Source organism: Pan paniscus, chromosome 15 (assembly GCF_029289425.2).
Source record: "Pan paniscus chromosome 15, NHGRI_mPanPan1-v2.0_pri, whole genome shotgun sequence".
Taxonomy (NCBI): Eukaryota; Metazoa; Chordata; class Mammalia; order Primates; family Hominidae; genus Pan; species Pan paniscus.
Genome location: NC_073264.2, coordinates 95,790,183 through 95,804,822, shown reverse-complemented (window position 1 = coordinate 95,804,822; position 14,640 = coordinate 95,790,183). Strand labels below are relative to the sequence as shown.

Sequence of the window (14,640 nt, the reverse complement as noted above, 5' to 3'; positions counted from 1 at the left end):
CTCCCAGATGACTTCGCTGCGGAGCCTAGGTGGACCCACTGCCTTAGACCCATGTCCTGGCTGAGCACATGACAAGACAGTGGGTGAGTGAGAGAAGGGAGCTGTCTGTGGTCCTGTAGCTAAGCAGCACGACGTCTCCAGGGTCTCCAGGGTCCTCTGTGAAGGACACAGCAGCTGGTGCCTCCCCAGGCTGCCTGTGCCCCACATGCTCCTAAGTGCTTCGGGGTTAGTGACTCGTTTTACTGTATCAACAACCCCATGAAGGAGGCTGTAGTATCCCAGTCCACAAGGGAGGGAGGAAGCCATTTCCGCAGCACGCCCAAGGTTACACAGCTAGACAACGGCAGCATTCAGGCAAGAACCCAAGGCCCCCTGACTCAGAGGCCCATGTTCCCAGGCCAGGTTCTTATCCACCTTGTCATGAGGTCTGGTGACATTAACAGCCACTTTCTGCTCCCTGGGAAATAGTGAGTTATACAATATGATCATAGGATGTTTTAAATTTAAAATATTTTTAGCAGCTCAGTTAAAATCTTTGGCCAGGGTTGGTGGCTCCAGCCTGTAATCTCAACACTTTGGGAGGCCGAGGCGGGCGGATCGTGTGAGCTCAGGAGTTCGAGACCAGCATGCGCAATGTGGTGAAACCCCGTCCCTAAAAAAAAAAAATACAAAAATTAACTGGGTGTGGTGGTGCATGCCTGTAGTCCCAGTTCCTCAGGAGGCTGGGAGGATCACTTGAGCCCAGGAGGCAGAGGTTGCAGTGAGCCAGGATGGTGCCACTGCACTCCAGCCTGGGTGACAGAGTGAGACCCTGTCTCAAAAATAAATACATAAATAGTAAGTAAAATAAAATCTTCAACAACAGATTTGCCCAGCTTGGAGCAGGATGGGGACTTTGATACTCCCAGCAGGCCCCCTCTGCCCCATCGTCCTCCGTGGTCTTCCCCTCAAGCACTGTTTGAAAAGCCCAGGGGCAGATGGTCTTGGGATCTTTCCCCTCTCTAACATTGGGTGGTGAAGACTGAAGGAGAAAATGTATGAGAAGAATTCGTAATCCATTCATCCGCTGACGGGCATCTGGTTCCCAGTCTTGGCTCTTGTGAATAATGCTGCGATAAACACGGGGAGCAAATGTTTCTCCTAGATCCTGCTGTGAATTCTTCTGGATCAATATCCAGAAGTGGGGATGCTGGATCATGTGGCAGTTCTATTTTTAACATTCTGAGGGACTGCCATACTGGTTTTTCTAGCAGCGACACCATTTTACCTTCCCACTGACGGTGTTCAAGCGTTCCAATTTCTTCACCACCCCACCAATATTTTTTAAAATAATGGTCCCTAACAAGGTGATACTTCTTTGTGGTTTGATCTGCGTTTCCCTGGAGATGAGTGATGCTGAGCATCTTTTCACATACCCGTTGGCCATTTGTATGTATTCTTTGGAGAAATGTCTCTTCAAGTTTTGTTTTGTTTTGTTTTGTTTTGTTTTGTTTGCTTTGAGACAGGGTCTCACTTTGTCACCCAGGCTGGGGTGCAGTGGCGTGGTCGTCGCTCACTGCAGCCCTGAACTCCTGGGCTCAAGTGATCCTCCTACCTCAGCCTCCCAAGTAGCTGGCACTACAGGCGTGCATCACCACACCTGACTAATCTTTTCATTGTTGGTAGAGATGGGGTCTTGCTACGTTGCCCAGGTTAGTCTCAAACTCCTGAGCTCAAGTGATTCTCCCACCTCAGCCTCCCAAAGTGCTAGAATTATAGGCATGAGCTGCTGTGCCTGGTCTCTATTCAAGTTCTTTACCCGTTTTTTAATTGGGTTATTTGTGTTGTTTTTTGCTATTGATGGTAGGAGTTCCTTATGTATTTTTGATATTAACCCCTTATCAGATGTATAGTTTGCAAATATTTTCTCCCAGTCTGTAGATGGCTTCTTCACTATATACATATGATCAATTATTATTGGGCCTTTAAAAAAAAGGAAATCCTGAAATATATGACAATGTGGATGAACTTGGGGGACATTATGATGAGAGAAATGAGCCAATCACAGAAGGACATGGACTGCATGATTCCACTTATGTGAGGTTGTAAGACAGCTGAACTCATAGAAGCAGAGTAGAATGCTGGCTGCCAGGTGCTGGAGGGAGGGGGAACTGAGGCAGTGTGATTCAACAGATAAAACTTCTAGTTATACAAGATGAAGAAGTTTTAGAGAGATGCTGTGCAACCTCGTGCATGAAAACAATCCTGTATCGTGCACTTAAAAATTCGTAAAAGGGAACCTGAGCAACATAGTAAGATCCCATCTCTACTGTTTTTTTTTTTTAATTGGCCAGGTGTGGTGATGCACACCTGTAGTCTCAGCTGCTTGGAAGACTGAGATAAGAGGATCGTTTGAGCCCAGGAGTTTGAGGCTGAAGCGAGCTATGATCCCACCACTGCACTCCAGTCTGGATGACAGAGCGAGACCCTGTCTGTGAAAAGAAAAATTATTAAAGGGTAGATCCATGTTAAATGCTTTTACAACAATAAAAGAAAAATCAGAGAGAAATTTGGGGGGATTGCTTTCCTTCACAATGTGTTTCCTCCAGAGCAGATACAAGCTTTTTGTGTTTTACTTTGACCTACCTGGGATCCAGCAGACAGAGCTCCCTTTTGGAGAGCATAGAGTCGGCAGTTCTAAAGGCCACATTTTCAGGGCTCTCGGGTTACCCATCTGGCCTCTCCTAATGAGCCTGTGGGCATCTGGGGCGTGTGCAGACCAGCCATATTGGACCACTTTTCTCTGCCACCCCACCCCCACCCCCCACCCCCCACCCCCCAAGCACAGGGCCATGGGGGACACGGATGCCAAGCCTGGTTTGGTGAGATTTTCTCCAGCAGGCCCTGTCTGCCCTGCCCTGCTTGCCCTCCCTCCACCCAGTCCTGGCAGCTGCAAGGGGACCTCTAGACCTGCTAAGTGACAGGGCTGTAGAGGCGGGAGGGGGGCAGCTCTAAATGGCCTCTGGAAACAATTTCTTCTGCTCCGCTTTGGGGGCCTGTGAAATGTTCTCTCCTGTCTCCCGGCTGCCTTCCTCGGCGCCTCCCCGGGCTCCGCTTTCCCTCTTTCCCCAGGCCGCTCTGTGTGTGTGTGTGTCTGTGTGTGTGTGTCTATGTGTGTGTGTGTCTGTGTGTGTGTGTTTCTGTGTCTCTGTGTGTGTGTCTGTGTGTGTCTCTGTGTGTGTGTGTCTCTCTGTGTGTGCCTCTGTGTATGTCTGTGCATCTGTGTGTATGTCTCTGTGTGTGTGTGTCTCTCTGTGTGTGTGTGTGTCTATGTGTATGTCTGTGCCTCTGTGTGTGTCTGTGTGTGTTTATGTCTGTGTGTGTATCTGTGTCTCTGTGTGTGTCTGTGTCTGTGTGTGTGTGTGTCTCTGTGTGTGTGCCTCTGTGTGTGTGTCTGTGTTGTCTGTATGTCTGTGTCTCTGTGTGTCTGTGTCTCTGTTTCTGTGTCTCTGTGTCTGTGTCTCTGTGTGTGTGTCTGTGTGTGTCTCTGTGTGTGTGCCTGTGTCTGTGTGCCTGTGTGTGTGTCTGTGTGTGTCTCTGTGTGTGTGGCTCTGTCTGTGTCTGTGTGTCTCTGTGTGTCTCTGTGTGTGTGTCTGTGTGTCTGTGTGTGTCTGTGTGTGTATATGTGTGTGTGTCTGTGCGTGTGTCTCTGTGTGTATATCTGTGTGTCTGTGTGTCTCTCTGTGTGTATTTCTGTGTGTGTGTGTGTCTGTGTCTCTGTGTGTGTGTATGTCTGTGTCTGTGTCTCTGTGTGTGTGTGTGTGTGTGTGTCTCTGTATGTCTTACTGTTCCTTTCCTTTTCTCCCCCAATCTCTCTTCTCTGCTCTATTATTAGAACAATCCAGGTTTGCTGGCGTTCCAGCCAGCCAGGCCCTGATCACCCACTGCCTTCGCGCCTAAAAGATCCAGAGGTGGCTCAGACATGGTTCGATCTGCTGCAGGCATGAAAGGCAGAGACTAAAACCAAAATGCATGACAGAGAGGGCTCAGGGCTCAGAAGAGGTGTGGAGGGCGCTATGAGACATCACTTCCATGCGGGAGACTTGGAAGAGGAAGTTTCTTAGCCTCTCTGTCCCTGAGTTTCCCCAATTGTCGAATGCAAGGAGCCCCCACACCGAGTTGCCATGAGGACTGCATGAATACATGTCATGTTCTGTAACAGCACCTGGCAGATGGGGGACTGAGGCTCAGAGAGAGAAAGTCACCTCCTCAAGTTCACATGGCTCATGGTGGCATCAAGTTGCACCTGGTACCCCCCACTGCCAGGGTCTTTCTGGCATGCTACCCTGCTTCCTTCATCCTTTGCGAACTGAAATCTGTCCTCTGGGCCCCTCTGTCACAGCTGTAATTGCCTTGCATTCTGGCTGGTTGTGCACGACACAATCCTCCTCTCTCTGCCATGGGCTCCTTGAGGACAGGGATGGCGTTGGCACTCCTGTGTGCGGCAGGATCTCCTGTTCCGATGTTGCCAGTGCTGCTGGTGTGCTTTCTTGTCCCAGGTGGTGGGCCAGCCTTTGGGCTTCCTCGTTTCAGGAATTTGGAATCACAGGACTGAGAGTCACATTGTCAGACAGCTAACAGCCCCCTCCTGGCTTTGGTATTGTGGGCACCTGGGTTCATGCCAGGGCATTGGACCAGATCATCCCTCACAGTGTGAATGGGGAGCACGGGGTTGGCCGGATCTGAGAGACAGAGGGGACAGAGTCCCTTAAGCCAGGGAGGGAGGAGGAAAGAGCATTGAGTTACCAGCACTTCATCCCCTCACAGAGGCCCAGGTCGTGACTGAATTTGAGCTGTTGTTTTCCTTTTCTAATCACTGCCTACTGCCCACCTGCCCCAATAGGCATTTGAGTTTGGGATCCTTTCATTGGAAACCCTCACAAAACAAAAGGTAAGACACCTGTTTTCTTGTCCACTGGGGCTGCTCACTCCACCTTCTCAGGGGTATTACCCCCAGTGGCTCCAAGACTGCCCCCTTCTGGGGGAGGCTAATTTTATTGACTCATTGGTACTTCATGGGCACCTTCTCATTGGAGAGGAGAAAAAAAAAACAAGTTTTATCTCTTGCAAAAATGTAGAATGCAAAATGAAGGTTAGGTGGGCTCATGCAGGCCTGGCTCCTTGACCAGCACTCAGCATGGTTCCTTGTGCCTGCCTGCTGTCTTTGGTAAGGCTCTAGGAGGGGCATCTAGTGAGAGCCAGGTGCAGGGCATTCCTCCAGGCGGCCTTGGATGATCCAGTTCTCCCCCACTTCTTTCTCATTTGTAGTTCTCAAGAATAACTGTAGCATGGGCTGGGAACACAATATCCTGAGATAGGGAAGGACTGGCCAGAACAGCCCAGGCTCTGTTCCCATCCTCCCTAGAAACATGGTGTCCTTCAACACTTTAGCCCAGCAAGTCCTGTTGCCCCTGGGTGTAAAACCCAGTGCTACGGATTGCATATGGTTTGTCTGGCCCCACCATGTCTCATGTCGAGGTTTGATTCCCAATGCTGGAGGTAGGGCCTGCTGGGATCCTGTTTGGATCATGGGGGGCAGATCCTTCATGAATGGCTTGGTGCCATTTTTGTGGAAGTAAGTGAGTTCTCACTCAGTTTCCGAGAGCACCAATGTTAAAAAGAGCCTGGTGTAGCCTGACCAACATGGCAAAATGCCGTAAGAAATTAGCCAGGCATGGTGGTATGTGCCTGTAGTCCCAGCTACCCAGAGGCTGAGGTGTGAAGATTGTTTAAGCCTAGGAGGTTGAGTCTGCAGTGAACTGTGATCATGCTACTGCACTCCAGCCTGGGCAACAGAGCAACACTGTATCAAAAAAAAAAAAAAAAAAAAAGAAAGAAAGAAAGAAAGAAAGAAAGGGCCTGGTGCCTCCCTCCCCTCTCACTGGCTTCTGCTCTCCCACCATGAGATCTCTGCACATGATGGCTTCCCTTGTCTTCCACCATAAGTGGAAGAAGCCTGATGCCCCAAACAAAAGTAGATGCTGATGCCATGCTTCTTGTACAACCTGCAGAACTGTCAGTCAAATAAGCTTCTTTTCTTTATAAATTACCCAGCCTCAGGTATTCCCATATAGAAAAACAAACAGACTAAGACACTCAGGGTGGGCTGCCTTCTGGGGTTCCTCAGCTGCTGTGCAAATGGAGCCCACGCAGATAAGACCCCATGTTCCCCAGGCAGCTTTCCTGAGCCTTGGGGACCCAGCTTGCAATGAATGCTAGGCTTCTGTTATCCTTTGCTGCCCATCTGTCAGTAATAAACCCACTTCATGTAACTTGTGTGTGGGTCTCACTGGACTCAGGCAAGTTGGTCACCAGTGCACAGTGAACCTGCTTTGCACCAGATGCAAGATTTGGTCTCAGATGTGCCTGGCCCTAAAGCTTGTGTGGGTTCCTTCTTTTGTGCAGTTGGAAATCCAGGAACATGAGCCAGCTGACAGCCAAAGTCACAGTTGCAGTAACTTACATGGAGGATGATATGGTTTGGCCCTGTGTCCCCACCCAAATCTCACCTTGAATTGTAATAATCCCCATGAGTCATGGGAGGGACCTGGCGGGAGGTTTTTCCCATGCTGTTCTCATTATAGTGAATAAGTCTCATGAGATCTGATGGTGTCATAACGGGCAGTTCCCCTGTACACACATTCTTGCCTGCCGCCATGTAAGACATGCTTTTCTTCTCGTTCACCTTCCACCATGATTGTGAGGCTTCCCCAGCCATGTGGAACTGTGAGTCTATTAAACCTCTTTTATATATATATATATAAATTACCCAGTCTTGGGTATGTCTTTATTAGCAGCATGAGAACAGACTAATACAGTGGGTACAGACAGTTACAAATACCCACTGTGTGTCTAGACTGGGCAAAAAATCTTCAGGATACTCATTTTTCCCTTTCTACTCACTAATAGGTAACCCTAAAACAGGCTTTGTCTGTAGGCTTCAAAAATGTGTTGCTCATATTTTTCTCAGCCCCACACATAGATTAAGGGGCCAGTGCCACTTCCCTGCCCTGCAGGCCACACCAACTTAACCTCTCTGAGGATAATGGGGGCAAGTGCATTTAACAACCTGCTGCTTAACATGTAGCCACTCTACCAGCAGCCTCAGCATCACTGGGACCTTGTGAGAAGTATGGGACCTCAGGCCCCATCCCAGACCTGTTGATTCAAAATGTGCTTTTTAAAAAGACCCACAGGGAATTTGTGCATATAGTAAAGTTTGAGATTCATTAATTTAGCAAAATGGATAAGACTGGAATGCAGCTTGCCTGCTTTCTAGCTCAGTGAACTTGAGCACGTCTCTGAAATTCTCTGATCCTCGGCTATGAGAAGGGTTGAATCATAAGAAGTTGCCTTTTTTTTTGTATCTACAAAATATAGGTACAACCCAAATATAAGCAATTTCATATGGTTCAACCAAATACTTATTTTGTTGGATTGTTGTTGTAATTCATTTTAAAATGAGATAAGAGATAGAAAGCATTTGGTACATAGTAGGTGTTTGCTCAATGGTAATTACTGCCTGTGTGCAGGGAGAACAGCCTTGATCACCATTACTATCCTTACCCACTTGGTTCCTGTGGAAACCAAGCAAAAGAACTCAGGTATATGCAACTTTTCCTTAAACTTGAGGCTGTAATAGAAGCTCCCTGCTGTGTAGGCCATTCTGCTCTCTCTGAGTCACCCAGCATGTCTGATGGGGCGTTATCCCAGTGGGTTTACAATCTTCCCCAGAAAAAGCATGCTTCCTGTTTCCGTGTGGAAAGTCATCACCAGGAAGGGCCGACTGAACTCAGTGCCTGGAGTGGGTGGGAAGTCAAGGTCTGGGCGAGGCCCAGGGGTGAGCTGAATGCTGGTGGCTGCAGCAGCTTCAGAGCCCTTCTCATCCAGCGTCATCATGGCCTTATGAGTGACCTGCAAGGAAAATTCTAGAATCATCAAGCCACCCATAGGAAGGACAAACCAGGCCTTTATGTTGGGACCAATTTTTTTTATTCTGTTACTTAACCCCATATGTATCCATCTATTCACTTACCCAGTCAGTGATTCTGCTAACTACCCTTTAAAAAATCCACTATTCATCTACTACTCTTACATACTCCTGTCTGACTGTTGTCCACCCATCATTGATCCATTCAACCAGCCAGCCAGCCAATCATACTCCACACCCTCTCAGCCATCTACTTATCTCTGCATGCACCACTCATGTATTCACATACTTGTCCATGCACCACTCACTTACCCACCCATCCACGCATCATCCATGCACCTTGCTACCCATGCATCTTTCTATCTATGATTCCAGCTATTCGCTATTCACCTATTCATGCATCCAATCACCAATCTCCCCACCTACATCCATTTTTATGGCTGGCATCTGCATTATGCTGGTTGCAGTATATTTTGAATATCACACCAGCATCTATCTGTCCATCCACCCATTTCTCCATCCATTCATCCATGCATTCATCCAACTACTCTTTCACCCAACCATTATTGACTTATTCTTTCATTCACTTCATTTTGCTAATTTATCCTCTCTCATTCCATTACTCGTGTATTCATGAATTTATTCCGTGTGCATTTATTGAGGACCGATGCTGTGCACTCCACTGTGCCAGGGATGGTAGGGGATAGAAACATGGATTGGACTGACTTTGAAGAAGCTCATCATTTGATCGGGAAGATAAGACAGGTAAAGGAAGCAAGAGTGGAAAGTTATCAGGAGAGATTTCTTTCTGCTTTGAGTGTGGGGGTGAAGGATAAGAGCAGAGAAACCTTCATGGAGGAGGTAACATTTGTGCAAGGCCTTGGGGAGAACGTTTTGGGTGGTTTAAAAATAAAAAGTCTGAGCCAAAGTAAGAAGGTGAAAACTGTGGGGGCATGTAGGACGCCGTGAAGTTCAGTCGAGCAGGACACTATGAAGAGTAGGAGACGTAGTCTGGACAGGAGGGTGATGACTAGATCATGGAAGACTTGGAAACCTTCAGTTCCCTGAGGACCAAGCTATTCCCCATGTTCCCTGTCAGTCTTTTTTTTTTTTTTTTTTTTTTTTTTTTTAACATAGCTTGTATTTTAGGTCTAAAAGCATGAGTGACCTCCCCAGGAAGCATCCTCTGCACTTCCAACGTGGGGACATGATTTGCATATTTACTGCCTTCCCTTTCCTTATTTCCTTTGGGATCCCCAGTGTTTTAACAAAGCAGGTTGCAATCATGGAATAAATGCAAGGAAGCAAATAGCAACTTGCAAAGTTAAAGGAAACAGCGTCTCCTGTCTTTAAGGAGGTCCTGGACATCTCCCTCCAGTGTTCGTCAAAAGACAATAAGAGGCCCTCTGAACACACCATCCCCAACTTACTTTAGAAATGTTCAGTCCAGGCTGCCCAGGGAAGCCTCCACCCACAGTCACTCGTGGGAGGAGCATCTCCAGTCTGCAGGTTCTAGAAATGGAAAATTTGGGGAAGTGGAAATCGAGTTCTCTGTGGAGAGACAGAAATTGGGTTGCAGTAGAGATCCTGAAACAGCCTCTCACCTTCTTCCCTGCCTGGGGTCCCTCTGCCCCACACACCCCCTCCATCCCATTCTCTGAGGGGCAGTGGGTGACAGCTTTCTAAAAGGCGTACCATCCCCAATTCACCTCAGTGTGGGAAGTGGGTTGTAACTACTCTGACATGGAAGCCCTATGAGGAAGACACTGTTATTCTCATGTGATGATAGCAGATGATACGATGATGTTCCCAGGAACACTTAGAGGGCACACCTTGCCTGTTCTGGGGATCCGTCAAGCCTTCACGGAGCAAGTGATAGCTCTGCTATGCCATGAATAAAGAATAAGAATCCCAAAGAGGGCTGGGTCAAGAAAGGGCACGCCAGGACGAGAATTTGCACACACAAAAGACCGGGGCTGAGGAACAGCCTGGCAAGTTCAGGAAACTGCAGAGAGCACAGTAGGTTCCAGGAATAAGCATGGGGGAGTTGGGAACACAGAAAAAAAGGCTGAGGAGGGAGAAGGCTGAGACTGGGAGAGGCCAGAGCACCAGGCTCTTAAACAGCGTGAGGGGCCAAGGGAGCCCATGACAGGTGACAGTGTCTGCAGCAGAGGTGGGACTGGAACCAGCCTCCAGACTCCTGGGCCAGTGCTCTCTCCAGTCCTTCCTCCCCAGGACCCAAACTGATATCTTCAAGGGGCCAATGACAGTGTCCTGGAGAGTGACAGAGCCCTGAGGGGGGACAATACCATGGAGGTGACAGCATCCCGGGGGGTGACTGTGTCCCTGCGGTGATAGTGTCATGACAATGTGTTCTGGGGGTGATGATGCCATGGGTGGAGGGTGATAGTGTCCTGAGAGCATTAGTGTCTTGGAGGGGTGACAATACCTGTAGGGTGGCAGTGTCCTAGAAATAACAGTGCCTGGGGAATGACAGTGTTCTGGGGTGTGACGGTACTCTGAGAGGGTGACAATATCCTGAGGGATGACAGTGTCCTGGAGGTCAGATGTCCTGCGTGATGTAACAGCATCCTGGGAGAGAACAGTGCTTTGAATAGGGACAGTGACCTTGGGTGATAGTGCCCTGGAGATGACAGTGCCCTGGGGTGACAATGCTTTTGAGGTGACTGTGCCCTGGGGACACTTTACGGTGGCTGAGGGAGAAGGCGAGGCCCGGCCTCCCCGGGGCTCTGCTGTGTGCAGGCTACCTGGTCCTGAGCAGACTGTCCCACTTAATCAGTGTTTCAGGCAGCAGGGCATCTTCCAGCTGCCTCATCTTGCCCCTGTTGGGGAAGATGAAGAAGGTGGTGGTGTTCCCAGCGCGGTCCATCCGCAGCACAGAGCATTGCAGCTTACGGTAGTGCAGGAAGCGGTGGCTGGCCTTCTCCTTCATCATGGGCACCCACACAGCGCTGTGCTCATCTACAAATAACTCCTTTGGGCTGGTGGCACGTGAGTCAAAGGGCTTCATCCACTCAGCTGAGGGGAAGAGCAACACGGACGTCATCCTTACAGACAACCGAGAACGGGCTTGGGGTTACCCTTCTGGCAGCTTGTGGGAGTGGGGAAAGCACCCTGGATGCTGGAATCTTGGAGTCCACACTCAGGAAGCCAAATCCCACTCACTAACTCCCTCCTGAGCGGTCCCTTAGTACCTGTGTGGCCCTGGGGGCTGAGCCCGGAGCCTCCCTGAGCTTCTGTCTCCTCATTTGAAAATGATCAATACTATTAGAAACTATTACAATAGTGTAGCAAGATTACAATCACATAAACACAAATGGTCTCTCATCTCCTTAACCTCTCCTGGAGGTGGTTAATTTTTAAGAAAAAATGTATCACTGTGGCACATGCTTCTTGAAGGTAGGTGTGGATTTGAAGGCTAGGCCCTGCCTGGCTTTGAAATCTAGGGCAAGTTACCCGACTTTGCGTCAGTTTCTCATCTTTCAAGTGGACACGATAATATCTATCTTGTCAGGTTGTGATGAGAATTAAAAATTAAATATGCACAGAGCCGGCATGTTAATAAGAACTTCGTAGTCAATATGTGCGTGTGTATATGTGTAACCATGTCTACAAATTAACACCATCAATAGTCATAGATGCATATTTGAGTGGTGCCTTACTGGCGCAGGCAAATAAGCTTTCTTCTTTTTAAAAAATGTGTTTTCTTATCTGTAAAATGGGAACATTGATCTTAGGCATATCTGCTAAGATGGTCCGTTTCACCCAAGTGAGAGAGTCAAGGGAGATTGTGGGGTACACACGCTTTGAGACCCACAGAGCACTGTACAAATGTGAGAACTGAGTTCACCTCCTGAGTCCTGAATGAGAACAAGGGGATAACAACACGCGTCCCCCTGCCTGCCCCCAAATGGCCACCATGGTGTCAGTATGGTCTGACTATTAAACTAAGCCAGGCATTAACAGCGGTGGGTTGAATGTCATGACCGTATTATTTAAACACACACAATGGTGGGGACATGCAGCCTGTTCGCTCTCTTGGAAAAAATTAAGGACTTTAAAAAAATTTAGGATTCTTCCTGCTCTAATCCATGCCTCCTAAGGCCTGCCAGAGGAAGGAAATTCAGGTTCCTTAATACAGTGGTGGCTTCTAGAGTTGCTCAAAGGGAAGCTCAGCCTTCCATTAGCAGAATGACCTGTGTGGGGAAGGGAGGCGAGCTTCTTCAAACGCAAAGTCATGGGTCTTGGACTTACTCCACTGAAATCAGAATCACTTAGGATAGGTACGAGATACCTGCATTTAAGCAAACTCTCTAGAGAGTTCATATGCACATTAAGTTTGAAAAAGTCTTCTTTAAAAACAAACTCTTCCAGTATCATTAACACAGAGAAGGGGATGAGTTCCCTGTTACGGGAGGCATTCAAGTAGAGATATCAAGGATTCAGAGGCAGACACTCACCGAGTGTCATCTATATCCAAGTCAGGAGGGGACACTTTCCAGATGCTGTGATGGGTGGGGCTAGGGTGTGGTTGGAGCCTGGGTTCTGGGATTCTGAGAAGGAGATCTGCATTGGGCACACACGCTCTTACCTCTGAGGAGCATGTGATTCACCAGAACCACTGTGGTTTCACTGCCGAGGTCCTTCTCCCAGGCCCCGAGCTTCCCCTGGGTCTGCTGCTCTGTGTATTCGTCAATGTGTTTTTGGGCCTCCTCTAGGCTCTGGTTGGCCCTCGCGCCCAGGCCGCTGAACCTGCGCTGGTCCATGGTCAGGAGGAGCCGGGGACCCTGCCCACGGAGCCTCAGCAGCAGATCCCAGAAGCCTTCCTGGATCTCCGCCTCAGGCACCATGGTGAGGGTGAACCCCAGGCCCTCCAGGAGTTGGGTCCTGCTGGCCACTGGGGCCCCCCGAGAAAGCATGGCCAAGGCCAGGGAGATGCTCACTGGGGAGAAGAGAATGTTCTCCCCGGGGGCGTTCAAAGCCAACTGTCTGTAGAGGTTGAAGGCAAAGTCTATGTTGCTCACAGAGATTTTGTGGCAGGGCAGGGCAGGCCCAGGGCTGCTGTCCTGGGGGCCAGAATGGATGAGATCAGAAGCTTCTTGGTCAACCAGGGCCACACAATGAGCCCCAGCCATGAGCACAGTGACCAGCAGCCACCACCGAGAGGCCTCCATCCTCTGGGGTCCTTGGTCTGAAAGCGGCGTGGCAGAGAGGACAACAGCAATGTCAATGGTAATGATAATGATAATGTGTGATAGTCACCAAGTGTCTGCCCTGTCCCAGGCACCCCGCAAATACTTCAAGGCTCCCCTTGCGTCTCCTGGGGGCTCCCTTCCCATGCCCTCCTCCCCACCCCTCAGCTTCCTGCTCACAAACAGACACGGGGGATCTCTGGACAAAGTCAGAGCCCCTCCTCCAGAGGACCCTTCTGTGAATCCTGGCTGCACCAGATCCCAGATCTATGACCTCGGGCGATTCACTTAGCCCATCTGAGTCCCACTTCTTATCCCTGACCTTAGACTTACAGGAAGCTGTGAGGAGGGGAGGGCCAGGAGGTGACTCATGGTACAGGGAGGAGTCCAGGGCTGGGCTCATATAAGCCCAGCACCTCAGGCAGGTGGCCTTGCCTCTCAGGACCTTGGCTTCCACTCTGTGGCATGCTGCTAAGAATCCCCACATCACAAGGTTACAGAAATTCAAAGCAATCATGCATGGAGCACACTCAGCCCAGGACCTGGCACAGAGAGCCCCAGGAGTGGCAGCGGACTTGGGGCCTCCCTTCCAGTGGTCTGACTCAGCATGCCTCCATGGAGTCTGGAATCCATTTTGGCAAGGGCCTGAGCTGGTCCTGGGCCCCACTTAGGGAACCATTGTGATCCTTTCAACAGGTAAATCAGATGCTTTCACTCCCTGCTGGAGACTTCCAATGACCCTATAGCAACTAAGAGAAATCCTGTGTTTCTCACCACATCTTAGGAGGCCCTACATGACAAGGCCCTGCTAGCCTTTCTCACCTCCTCCTTTTTTTTTTTTTTTTTTTTTTAACAGAGTCTTGTTCTGTCACCTAGGCTGGAATGCAGTGGCATGATCTAGGCTCACTGCAACCTGCGCCTCCCAGGTTCAAGCAATTCCCCTGCCTCAGCTTCCCAAGTAGCTGGGATTACAGGTGTGTGCCACCATATCCAGCTAATTTTTTTTTTGTATTTTTAGTAGAGATGGGGTTTCACCATATTGTCCAGGCTGGTCTTGAACTCCTGACCTCAGGAGATCTGCCCACCTCAGCCTCCCAAAGTGTTGGGATTACAGGCGTGAGCCACCGCACCTGGCCTCTGACCTCCTTCTGACCATCCTTTCCCTCCCTCCCTCTGCTCCAACCATCCTGGCCTTCTTGCTAGTCTAGAACTTACCAAGCTTCTTCCTGCTTAGGACCTGCGCTCTTGCCATTGGCTGCCCGGAGCAGCCTTGCTCTCGCCCTTTCCACAGCTCGCTTCCTTCCTTCACTCAGTTGTCTGCTCAAAGGTCACCTCCCCAGAGAGACCCCACCTCTGCCCTTGCCACCCTCACCCTGCCTGGTTTTTCTGATGCCCATCTGGCATGATAGGACATGTTTGTCTGGTTTCCCCACTAGAAGATAAGCTCCGTGAGAGCAG

General features: G+C 49.5%; 1 protein-coding gene across 1 annotated transcript; it reads right to left on the bottom strand.

Moving 5' to 3' along the window:
• Positions 1–7,469: 7,469 nt before the first annotated feature.
• On the bottom strand, positions 7,470–14,544 carry LOC100994034 (putative serpin A13). The gene is made up of 5 exons (XM_055097558.2): positions 13,516–14,544; positions 12,582–13,181; positions 10,738–11,008; positions 9,400–9,520; positions 7,470–7,953 (listed from the first exon to the last, which is right to left on the bottom strand). Exons 1-5 carry the CDS (start codon positions 13,697–13,699, stop codon positions 7,744–7,746), a joined length of 1,386 nt encoding a protein of 461 aa, XP_054953533.2. The 5' UTR covers positions 13,700–14,544; the 3' UTR covers positions 7,470–7,743.
• Positions 14,545–14,640: the final 96 nt, after the last annotated feature.